The sequence below is a fragment of the Protopterus annectens genome, chromosome 17.part0 (assembly GCF_019279795.1).
Source record: "Protopterus annectens isolate FY-2018-M chromosome 17.part0, PAN1.0, whole genome shotgun sequence".
NCBI classification, from domain to species: Eukaryota; Metazoa; Chordata; order Ceratodontiformes; family Protopteridae; genus Protopterus; species Protopterus annectens.
Window position 1 is genome coordinate 587,075,835 of NC_056751.1, and position 12,918 is coordinate 587,088,752.

At 39.6% G+C, this 12,918-nt stretch overlaps 1 protein-coding gene across 1 annotated transcript in view; it reads right to left on the minus strand.

Moving 5' to 3' along the window:
• EPS8L1 (EPS8 like 1) overlaps positions 1–12,918 on the minus strand; it is a 270,983-nt gene that overhangs the window by 82,178 nt on the left and 175,887 nt on the right. The window contains exons 7-8 of the mRNA XM_044059439.1: positions 6,548–6,795; positions 4,137–4,266 (exon numbers count right to left, since the gene is read on the minus strand). Of these exons, the coding sequence (XP_043915374.1) occupies positions 4,137–4,266; positions 6,548–6,795 (378 nt within the window). The remainder of the gene's footprint in view (positions 1–4,136; positions 4,267–6,547; positions 6,796–12,918) is intronic.

The following is a 12,918-nucleotide window of genomic DNA, read 5'->3' on the forward strand; positions in this document are numbered from 1 at the left end:
GAACCTGCCTCAGACTCCTTCCCTGCTGTCCCAGCAGGGGGGCCAGATTCTGCACCCTCAGCTTCAGACCCCAAACCTTGTAGCCTGGCTAATCCCCTGAGCTCACCTCTAGCAACCCTCAGTAAGCAGTAGCTGGATATCATTCTTGAGGCAAGGAGGCCTAGTACTAGAAAATCCTATTCAGAAAAGTGAAAAAGATACTGTTCCGGGAGCCAGTCTCAGGGGATGGGCACAACGGTGCCCAGCTTACCTCATATACTATATTACTTAACAGAGATGCTCCACAAGGGCCTATCCTTCTCTTCCATTAAGATTCATGCCTCAGCCATCTCAGCTCACTATAATACTGAGCCACCCCTCTTCTCTCATCCTCTGGTAAAGCAGTTCCTTAGAGCGGCCAAAAATTTAAGACCAGCCAGGAGAGCTCCTACTCCAGCCTGGGACCTTAACTTTGTATTGGAAAAACTTACTCTTCCCCCCCTTTGAACCAGCTGCTACAGCAGAGTTGAAATTCCTCTCTTGGAAAACAGCTTTACTTCTAGCCATACTTCAGCAAGAAGAGTGTCTGAACTGCAGGCCATTATGGCAATGGAATGCTTCATTATCTTCCATGCGGACAGGGTTTCCCTCAGGACTAACCCATCTTTTATGCCCAAGGTGGTGTCTAGTGTGGCTTTAAACCAGTCCATTCATTTGCCTACTTTTTTCCCTAATCCTCAGGATAAAGGGGAAAGGATACTGCATTCTCTGGATGTGCACAGACAGCTTAGATTCTATTTGGACAGGACTAAGCCTCTCAGAAAATCTGACCAGCTGCTAGTCAGCTTTGCTACAGGGGCAGAGGGGAAGGCCATTTCAAAGCAAACTATTTCCAAATGGATGGCACACTGCATCCATTTCTGCTACAAGCACCATGGAAAACCTACCTCACAGGGGATAAGAACTCATTCCACTAGGGCTACATCTACCTCTACTGCATTTCTCAGAGGAGTCCCTACCAGGGACATCCTGGCAGCTGCAACCTGGTGCTCTGTACACACTTTCACCAAGCATTACCACTTACCTATCTTTTCTAAATCCAGAGCTGGATTTGCCTCAGCAGTCTTACTGGGCCTGATTGCCAGCCCTAATGCTTCTTAATCTCCCTCCTCCCTTCCTTAGCTTTGGGAATCAACCCAAATGTGATGACTGCAACAATGAAACACGAAGAACATAGTACAGTTGTCTACAGTTACCATGAATGTAGATGTTCGAGTGTATTCACTGTTGCAGTCCTGGTTACCTTCCCTCCAGCCCCCTGATTGTCTTTGCTTTCACCTATCCTTTTTGGTTTGGCATGGCTTGTACTAAGTGTATTTGCTTTTTGCTGGGGGTGTTCCACACCATATAATTGCTTCCTACTGTGGGGGTACCTGACATCTGGGGCAAGTAAAACTGATGTAATGGCCTTGGCTGCATGTTTTATACCCCTGTCGACCTGACGTCATGGAAGAAGCGACAGCATCTGATGCAGAAATGCCAAGACTCTGGTATTCAGGCCGGCTGAGGGCTACCTGCAGGCAGATAACCCAAATGTGATGACTGCAACAGTGAATACACTTGAACATCTACATTTATGGTAAGTGTACACAACTGTACATTTTCTGCATTTTCTCCATGGCCCTAAATGTATGCAGCTGTTAAGGCCTTGCGGAGAGCTGAGTAATGGGATGTCTGTGGAGAACACCCCCTCACTTTCACAAGTGTTTTCCTCCAAGCCGCCCTGCCCCTCCCCCATGGCATGAGTGGTGGGCTCTCCAGAGATTGCAGTATCCCAAGTGCCTTCAAGTACATGCAAACCCTGTCCTACCACTGTAAGAGGTGAGCCACCTGTACTCCTTCATTCCTTTCCTAATTGCCTGCTTTGTCCAACACTGGGGCCATTAACTGAAACTGAGTGGCCTGTGCCACACTCAGTACTCTGTCTACTTTACAGATCCAAGGTAACAGTCACAATATTTACAAATGATAATGGAGTCCTTTCGCCTGAAGGTAGATGTCATACAAGGACCCTGAATTTTTATTTTCTTGGGCAAATGTCCAGAAATTCTGAAATCTGGACGTTCTGAGTACTGGAAAAAATAAGACTTTGTGAAATTTGGCATTTTAAGTTACAACAAAACTTGCATTTTTCTTGTATTTATTGCTTGTAATATTTCCTGTTGGCAGTACTGAGGGTTGTGTAGAATCTGTTTTATTTTTGCATATACATGGGTGCACTACAAATTATAACGGAATCATCATCATAAATGGAAATTACACATAACAGTCATGAATATAGTTCCTGGAATTTCAACTCATAAAAAATGTAATTTCATTCATAAAGTATAAATCAGTGTACTTGACTATAAGTACGAACAACCCCTTTATAGAATTTGACCTAATTTAGGTTCAGGATGCACAATTATTTAAACATTTTAAGAACTTGTTTGCATTCTGTGTCTTAGGTTAAATTTTAAAAGTGAGCAACCATAAGTATACTTTCTTCTCTTTCAGGTTCCATTGGTTTCACACTCCATTATCCTATTTGCTTTCACTCAAGCTCATGGAAACTCATTTTACATCCGAACTGTGATGTAGTTGTCAGGAGTTTGATTAGTGGCTGGGGTGCTGGAGGAACCATGCAGAAGAAAGAGGACAGAGAGGTCAGTGTGTGCTCTCTTTCCTTAGGAAGGGGTGGGACTTTTCTCATAGTCATGGCACTTTTTGGAGAAAAAAGCAGGTATTCCTGTGGCTATAAGCAAATTTTAGTCAGCGGAGAGGTGGAACGGACATCCCATGAGGTGATGTGCATGTGTCCTGCTGTGCTGTACCCTAGTTAGGCTCTTCACCCATAGTATTTCAAAAATCCCCATCCTTGCTGTACATATGATGTCTTCATTTATGACTCTCTTCTTTCTGGAATGATATGACCTCACTAGGGGGTGCTGAAAGTCCATTTTGCTTGGAGCAAAGGCACCCACCTGTCAAAAGGAAATCAGCAAAATTTTGACAGGCTACACTGGAAAGTATGATAAGTTAGTTGTGAAACAATGACTGATGATTAACGGTGGATGTAAGGTGCCAAAACATTAAAATTAAATAATAAAAAAAGAAAGCCACTATAAAGAATGCTGCACCCACATTCAGTGGTTTACCCCACACAAATTCTTATTTAAGGATGACCCTTTATATATTGAGTCATGCTTATCACTAACATTTATGAGCAGGCAAAAAAAAAAGAACAGTCAGGATGAGACTTCCTTGAAGCTGTCCTTTGCAGAATGCATATATAAAAATACAAAGGCCCTGACAACACCTGTACAGCAAAGCACCTCTTTCCATGTATAATATTCAATAAAATTAGCTGTAATAGTAATATGTATATTACAATGAAGAAACTTCCACAATAAATGTAGCAATCAAAATGTGTTTTAATACAAGGCCTTCCGCGGTGGTGCAGTGGTAGCATTGTTGTCTCACAGCAAGAGGTTCTCCCGTTCGATTCTCAGCTGGAGTGCGGGGAGTGCCTTCTGTGTGGAATCTGCATGTCCTCCCCGCGGTTGGGTGGCATTCGAAAGACATGCGTAAATGGGCATGCCTTCATTGAAGGTTGCACATTGAGCTGGCACCTCGGCGTTCGTGAAAAATCTACTGCCAATCATTAGCGGACTGGAGTTCTGCTGTGGTGACCCCTAACTGGGAAAAGCCGAAAGACAAACAACAACAACAGTTTCTGATACAGGTAAATGCTGCTTTTTAACTTGTGGCAGTTACTGTCTTAATACGGGGTTGGATGAAATGGATGAAAACATGAAATGCAATGACTTATGTCACAAACATGTAATAAGTGCTTTCAGACATTTTTCTTAACAGAATAATAGGATACCTGTTAATCATACTTGACACATCCTAAATATATTACTTCTGTGAAGGTGCATACATCAAGACTGAATAATTTAATAAAACTTAATTCATTATGCAGGGGTTAACAGCTGTCAAGCAGTTCAAGAAAATAACCATTCCTGAAATGCACTCTGCATCAGTAAGAAATACAAATACTGCATGCTTATATACATAGCAGAGACAGAGAGAAAGAAAAAGATTACACTATTTACCTCCTACTTCTTTCTTTTTGTTGCTTTTGCGAAACTTCCTTCTTTGTTGTAATACTTTGAAGGCCTCTGCAGCTTTCTGCAGCTTTCCCATGAAGCTTTCAATATCGTCAAAGGTGTGGTTCAGTATTTCCTAACAGACAAACAGAGACAGAAAATAAACAGGAGCACTGTTTAGAATGTTAGCTGGGTTACAGAATGCTTAGTACATGCTGTCACTCAGGAAGGACTATTTTCTCAGCTGCTTTGGCACCAATACTAATAGCGGCCAAAAGTAAACACTGCTTAGATCACAAATATTGCCCTCATCATCCTTTCTACAATATCTTCCAGCTAGCATACTGAGGATAATAAACTATTGTCATCTTGTTCACACAGTCTTTTGCTGCATCTAATGTTTCTTCAGGTCTGGTTTCAGCTGCAGAAAGGAAGACATCTGCAACCAGATGAGGGAAACAAGAAAATGGTTAGTACAGATGGTCACAAGACACATCCAGTGTATCCCAGGTCTGTGCTTAAACAGTCTGCTGCTATGCTAACCTATTCTCAGAGTTCGTTTATTCTTCTGTGGTAATGCATATGCTGTCTGGGACAATGTTAGCGGCATCTTGTGGATGTTTGAATCTCACTCAATACACATTATAATCTTCCCACAGGAAAGATGCTTGACCCAAACAATACTACAAACATGTAGCAGAAATTTCAATCACACCCAATATACATTATGATCTCCTCACTGGAAGGATGTTTTGTCCCACTTACTATTGTCATGGTGAATAACGTAGTTATACGTCAACCTATGCCTTCTCTTGCTTTACCTACACTCTGCCCACTAGATCCTGTTCAATTTCTATGAGGGAAGGCATTTTCCTGCTACAATTAATTTGCACCCAAAAAGGAAAAGACCCTCAGACTTTTAATTCACTTGTCTATGAGGCCTTTAGAAATGCACATTTGTTGGCTCAGCAGTGCTCATCAGATCCTGCATGTAAAAATGGACTAACCACTAGTGCAAAAGGCTTCCCAAATTCACTTCAATATGCCACTGATTATTCCAAAAATCCTAGACTGCAACAGTGTTAAGATGTTACAGCTTAGAGCAATTACACTGCACCAGTCAGTATTGTTGGTGCCCTCTGCACTCTGTGCTCAGATTTTTTTATGTATGGTTGGTAATGAATAGTCCCACTACGTTAGGAAAGCTATACCAAGTATTTGTTTATTGTTTAAGTTGGAAACTAACATTTGGATATTCTTTAGACTGTAGGGCTCAGAAAGAATAATACCCAACATTAGTATATAAATAAGTGTAAAACTGACGAGGGGAAATAGTAACTACAATGGCTGGCCTGGTATCAGAGATAGCTACTGTCTATGATACCAGTGATGCTGGTCTGATTAAAGGCCTGGACAACAGATAGAGGGCAGTGGGTAAGTTTGGGGGAGTTCAAGTATGTTACTGGGAACCAATTCACCTTTTCTGGAGATGTTATAAGGATACTAATTGCCAAAGTCCACTATATTGCTGCTGGCTGCCCAGAAAACTTTGGCAGGTCACACTAGAAGCGCAGTAAAGTGCATGAGCTTACCCCAGCTCACTGCCAACATTTGTCAAGGTTTATGTGAGCCAGGAACATGGCAGTAGGGAACAAGGATGTCCAGTGAGAGGAGAGATGCAGCAATCAGGCATGATCATTGAAGAAGGAAGTTGATAGCCTTGAATCAAGAAAGATGATTACAGCTGACATGACAAAGGAAAAAAGGGGGTTAATGATGCTGCTGATGATTATTTGTATCATCGTATTTAATGGTATCCAACTCATTTTAATTATCTCTGATAGGAATATATTGTACACATTTGTCTGAATTCAACTTTGATGATTTTATTCATGGCTATGAGTTTTATGGATGAAATATAAATAAAAGGTGATTTTTATTAAAAAAAAAAGCGTTTCCCACCAAATCTATGCCAAAGTTTGTCTTGGACATCCTGCTATGCCAGGGTCAGAAGAATATTGGGTACCAGTACACAGTCCGGTACCAACGAAACTAGCTGTCCACAAGCTTTAATTTATGCTGCTCAGTGAGACCATCTATGTTAACTGTTTTCAGCAGGGTTTGCTAGAACATGCTACTACCATGAGTAAGGGTAAGATGTAATGAACAGACTAGGGAAAAAAAGCTCCTCATGCACGTTAAGGAGATAGGATGTGAAAATGGATTAAGGAAGGCAGTTGCAGCTTACAATAAACCAAATTAACTTTGACCGCAAATGAGTTAAAGGAACCAGTGCACAATGTAACTCATAAGGTGAAACATTAACATACAAAATAGAGTCTATGCAATAACGCAGACAGATGTTATAAACATTTGCAGTCCATCACATTAGCTAGAATGCTGAAGGTGCTACTTACTACATCTCTCTCTGCTCTCAAGGCAACTATATCAATGCTTGCATGGGGATCAGGAGAATTGCTTCGGTCACCAATGCTGCTCCTGTCCAATGTGCTGTTACTGCCTCCTAGGCTGCTTCTACCATCAAGGCTGTGCACATCTCCAAGGCTACTCATGTCACCTGATAGATTCTGTTCCCGATTATAGAGGTACGTGTTGTTGACAGACTGCTTCTCACGGTTACTTTTGTTCACCTGGCTGTAAATTACTAGAAGCAATGAAGATAAATTTAGTGAAATTAGTGCATCCACTGTGATTCTCAAACCTTCCAATTTACAGCTACTACTTATGTAAATGGCAAATACTGGATCATACTGTTGCTAACAATACAAAATACAAATACCTGCTAACATGCACACATGCGTATACACACACACACACACACACACACACACACACACACACACACAAAAAACTAAATCCTTCTTCTGAAAAAATACATTTCCAATACAAATTAAGTTTCAGTGCTTATAAAAGTCAAGAGTATTTGGTATAGGATCTGCAGAAGGCTCCTATAGAATATGCATGTGTGTTGTATCTTTAAGAAGCATTTCCAAGGTTGGCACACGAATATAAATAGCAAATATGTGCTAGCTTCAGTGCCATTTTGAGTGTGCAGCCAGAGAATGAGCATATATGAGAGAGTCAGTTTGTTTATAACTTTATCTAAGTCAAAGTTATTGCCTCATTACTGGTGTGTTTGTACATAAAGCTGCTTGAACAGAACCCACCAATGTTCATCTGTTACATCCTGACTGGGCAAATGACAACTTCTATGTTCAGTCATCAAATAAAATTTACAGTGAGCAACTATTACTCTTAAAGAAAACATTGAACTTTACTTTTTTCCAACAGTGATACCTCTGAAAATAAAACCATTGAATATCCATAGTTGCCCAACATCGCTAACGTCTGATGATGCTGTGCAGTGAAAGTAAACAAACATAACCTTCATAAAAACACCTCCTCAACTGCACATAAAACATACAGTAAGCAACACCTTTAATACGCCAATAAGCAACAATATTATCCCATTATAAACAGTGCTGTAAAAGCATACTCAAATATATTTTAAAGGCATATTTCCATGTATAAGTAAACCTGCCCCTTCCCCACTGTACTGCGGTAGTTGGTATATTTAATTAGTGGGGATGTGTGTGGCACAGCCAGCCACAAGAGAAGGGCTAGCTGAATACCATACACTCCTATTGTGGGGGGGGGCTGTGCCCCCCACACGCCCCCTAATTTAATATACAAACTCCGAGATTGCACTACAGTGGGGAAAGGGCAGGTTTCACCATACATGGAAATATGCCTTTAAAATATAATTGAGTATGCATTTACAGCACTGTTTATAATGGGATTATATTCTTGCTTATTGACATATAAAAGGTGTTGCTTACTGTATGTTTTATAGCGTGCACTTGAGGAGGTGTTTTTATGAAGGTTATGTTTGTTTACTTTCACTGCGTAGCATCATCAGACATTAGAGATGTTGGCCAACTATGGATACTCGATGATATTATTTTCGGAGGTATCACTGCTCGGGAAAAGTAACGTTTGATGTTTATTGTTTAGTAGCTGTTCACTATAAATTTTATTCAATGGCTGAACATAGACCCATGCAGAAGGATAAAGACCTGACTGCATCCCAGATGATTCATATTTGACTAATGCCATGGGCAGAGAAGTGACTAGATGGGGGATGATGGGAGTAAGCGACTGACACCAGCCATCATGGGGGTAGGGAGGCAGCTTGGCTGTCTGTATTTGCAATACTTGCAGGAATTCAGACATGTCACTGTAGAATGAAGAGCATAGTGTGCCCATCCTGAAACCACTGGACAACATGGTCACTAGGTTGATCATGAGCAGAAGCATAGCTGCACCTTCCCAGGCAGTAGCTTGTAAGGCTGCTGTAGGGGTGGGGATAGGACAGTTTATAGGATCTGCAGACTGGCCCACTCTGTAAAAACTGACTCATCTCCACTTGGGTATGAATGGGTTGGTAGGCTCTTGCCCCGATGGAGGAGAAATGGGTCAGCTGGGTGCAGGAATGGGAGCCACTGGACAAATACTGTGGTCCACAAAAAATGCAAAAAGACAGGTTCAAAACATTCAAAATGCAAAGAAAGAACATGTTAGTGGTGCTGGTTCATTAAGATGATGTTCATGTTACTTATACAGTATTAGTAACATTACCTAGTATCCTGATAGGAAATTGAGATGTCATCATAAGCATAACAAAATAATGTATAAATAAAACAAATGCTTTTTATCAGGTTGTAGTGTATTCAGCTTAAAGAAATAATAATAAAAAAGTGATTTCTGAAGGACCCCATTAACTAGCAGACTTTTTGACATTAAAAAAGAGTTACTAATAAATACAATACTGGAAATACAATAATTGCTGTTCATACAATATACCAAAACTGACCAAATTACATTATATGAATATACAAAAATGCCCGAAACCAGCTTTGTTCTTGTGTGTTTAACATTGTAGATGATATTGAAAACTGTCCTTATATAGGCCACAAAATAAAAAAGATATGTAACAGATTATTAATAGTGATGTTTTGCTATACATAACTTACATTCAGCAATAATGTACTAATAAACTAAATTTTATAAAGCGGCAATTAACATAACAGATCAATTTCTGTGTTTTGCATCAGAATGTGATACGTGTAGGTTAATGACCTTATTGATGACAAGGTCTGCACTACTCCTGAGAAACTCGGGGTATGATGCATCTTAGAATTACTTTAATGTATCATTTATGTACTACTGCACAGTCTTGGCTTACGATATCTGGTAGTGTGTAAATGTATTTTCAACCATGCAATACGGTATACCACAAAATAAGAGGCTATAGACTGTTGTAGTTACTTTATATAACTAATTAACCATTTCAAATGCAATGTAATCTTAAATTGTTTTCAAATTTTGTTTAAAATGCCTCTTTCAATTGTTTTTAACTTTGTTACTGCAACTAGGTAGTGGATGAAAAGGAGTCCTGGTGGTCCAGTTCACCTACCTGCTCAAAACTGAATAAATAAATAAAAGTATATAAACAAAAAAACTAAGCATAGTTTAATAGTCTAACTTAATCAAAGTGTGTGTGTGACTGGGTCAGTGTGCAAGTGGGAGAGATCAAGTGAAGCCACAAGTGAGATGTAAGACTACAACCCCCTGTGGTACAAATAAAAAAGCTATCCATCTCCTGGATTTCACACATTACATTTATCTAAGTTTCAATTTTATTTGGTGAGTGAGGGATTTTTCTTATTTTTTTATGTAAAAACATAATTTATTTGTAGTGCATGGAGCATGATGATTATACTCCAATATCAGTTAGACAGCCTAGTTCACTGCTACTCTATCATGAGACCCAAACTTAACAATGCTTAGAAGGGTGCTTAACAATTACTAAGCAGCCCATAAGCACTGTTAAAATTGCATATGGCTTCGTTTCCCTGCACCATCAGAGTTAGGGTTAGCACTTCATGTTTGCTAACCCTAACCCTACTCATTATGTTACTAAAACCCCTTTCTCTTGACAGTACCACTACACAAGACAAAAGGACAAAGAATACAGACAACACAAAACATGCACAACATTGAATCTATCCCCTTACTTAACCCATACTCTAACCCTAACCAGTGAACCCTTGCTTACTCACAACAGCTGCATTAACATTTTCATGACCTCCACTTCTCCATTCAAACATTAATTCTCCTGCATATGCCTGCTTACCCACACTATATAAAACTAAATTCAACCAGATGTTATTCACTCAAATGAGCTTTTACTCATTTGTGCAGTCTTTTTTTTTTACACTGATAAAAAACATTCTACCAAATGTGATTCTACTTTGTGTGTGTGTGTGTGTGTGTGTGAGTGAATATATACACACACACACACACACACACACACACACACACACACACACACACACACACACGCACACACACACACCATACCTCTCAAACTCTTTGCACAAGAAATCTGGACAAAGCCACAAAATAATAAGGGAACAAAGGCCCAAAATAGGGAGAAATTGAAATTTTAAATATTACTCCTATAAACTTAGAAAGTTGCTAGAATGAAAGCCATTGTGGTAGTATGCATTTTCTGAAGTCTGAAACTCAAATGCCTATCATTATTTAGTGACTTCAGTCACCAATGGTTTGCCAGAAAACTGCAGTTTTTATGAGGAATAGACCAAAAATATGACACAAAAATCTGGACAGTTGACAGGTATGACACATACAAACACACACACACAGACACACATACATAGATAAATAAATAGCTTTCACTGGACAATATTTTGTGTATTTAACTGCAGACATCCATATATTCCTTTTATCTATTTTTCTCCATTTTAGGTAGGTTTTGTTTTATCACTAATTCCAGTGAGCTGAGTTTCTTTGTTACTTCCTTTGTGATCACTGCTAGCTATATGTTTTGTGAATATGTTTTAGCATAAATATTCAAGTTTTTGAACTTAACTTCTCTGAGGTCATTTTTTGGGCTAATTACTAACTTTTGAGGAACGATATAACTGTTTTATACAAAGAGCCATAGAGAAGGGTAAAGAGTAGTTACTCATCCAATTTAAGTAGTAAGGTAATGCTTTTATATATTTGGATAACTTTTGAGTATTTTTTTGTATTGGGTTTCATGAGTTTAGTAATTAGGTTTGTTGGGGCATTCATTTTGGGGAAGGGGTTAACCACTAGCTCTTGGCTTGTCATGCATGATGGTTTTAAGTTCCATTTTACGTGATGGCTGTTAGGGAGCTTCGTGGGAGTTGATCACGGATTTGGGTGTTAATTTTAAATGGTGTGTAGATAGACAGAAACATAGACACACACACACACACACACACACACACACACACACACACACAGACACACACACACTCACTCACTCAAAAACACACACACGTATGCGCACACTCACTTAAAAGCACATTATATATACATACACGTGCACACACACACACACACACACACACACACACACACACACACACACACCAGAAAGAATCCCTGCCTCTGAAATGCAAAACCATTATATTTTAAAACTACAGAATTTCAGAAAGTGACTCATGCAAAAAGTTTGTGGGAGAGGTATGTTAACATTTTGTTCAAATATGCTGGATATCTTGTAATCATAATGTCACAAAACAAAATGTACACTATGTCATTATGTTGTTAGTCTTCTTTTTCCTTTGGCTTTTCCTGGTTAGGGGTCGCCACAGTGGATCACCTGTCTGCTCATGATTGGCAGTGGAGTTTTATGGTGTCGAGTTGCCAGCCTGGCACCCAACCTTCTACAGAAGGAACACACACGCACACACTCACGCCTAGGGCCAATTTTTAGAGTGTCCAATCCACCTACAGCTTGTCTTTGGGATGTGGGAGGAAACCGGAGCATCCAGAAGAAACCCACACGACCACAGGGAGGACATGCAGACTCCGCACAGAAAGCACCCCAGCCGAGGATCGAACCAGAGAACCTCTTGCTGTGAGGCAGCAATGCTAACCACTGCACCACCATGGCCATTATTAATTATTATTATTGTTAGTAATGTGACAATTTGAGTTTGTAAGTAATGCATTTATTTTGATGTATTTTTAGATTCATCAAATGTTATAATGTTATAATGGGGAAAGTAAAGGTACAATTATGGATGAATGAAAATGATTTAATTCAACAGTGGTTAGCTTTATACGTTATCACTACCACACAATGTAAGTGTATAGAACACCTCATTTTTAAATGTGTTTCATGTGTTATTTGCTTTGTGACAAAGAAGATAAACTCCCCAAAAAGTGAAAAGGTGTAGTATGTCAGAACAGAAAGGACACAAATACAGTGTCCATGATAAAAAGACAAAAGCAGGAGCAAACCATTGATGAGGATGACAATAAACAGGAGGAAGATTAAAGGAGGTGCCTGAGTCTGTACAATACATGTATTCTGATCAAGAAAAACAGAATATCAATCATGAATCTAGGGAAAATGAAGGGAGATGGTATAAAAACACATAGGGTTAAGGTGGTGGAAGGAGAAAAGAAAAGACAGAGTGAAGCCATAGGGTTAAGGTGGTGGAAGGAGAAAAGAAAAGACAGAGTGAAGCCATAGGGTTAAGGTGCTGGAAGGAGAAAAGAAAAGACAGAGTGAAGCCATAGGGTTAAGGTGATGGAAGGAGAAAAGAAAAGACAGAGTGAAGCCATAGGGTTAAGGTGGTAGAAGGAGAAAAGAAAAGACAGAGTGAAGCCATAGGGTTAAGGTGGTGGAAGGAGAAAAGAAAAG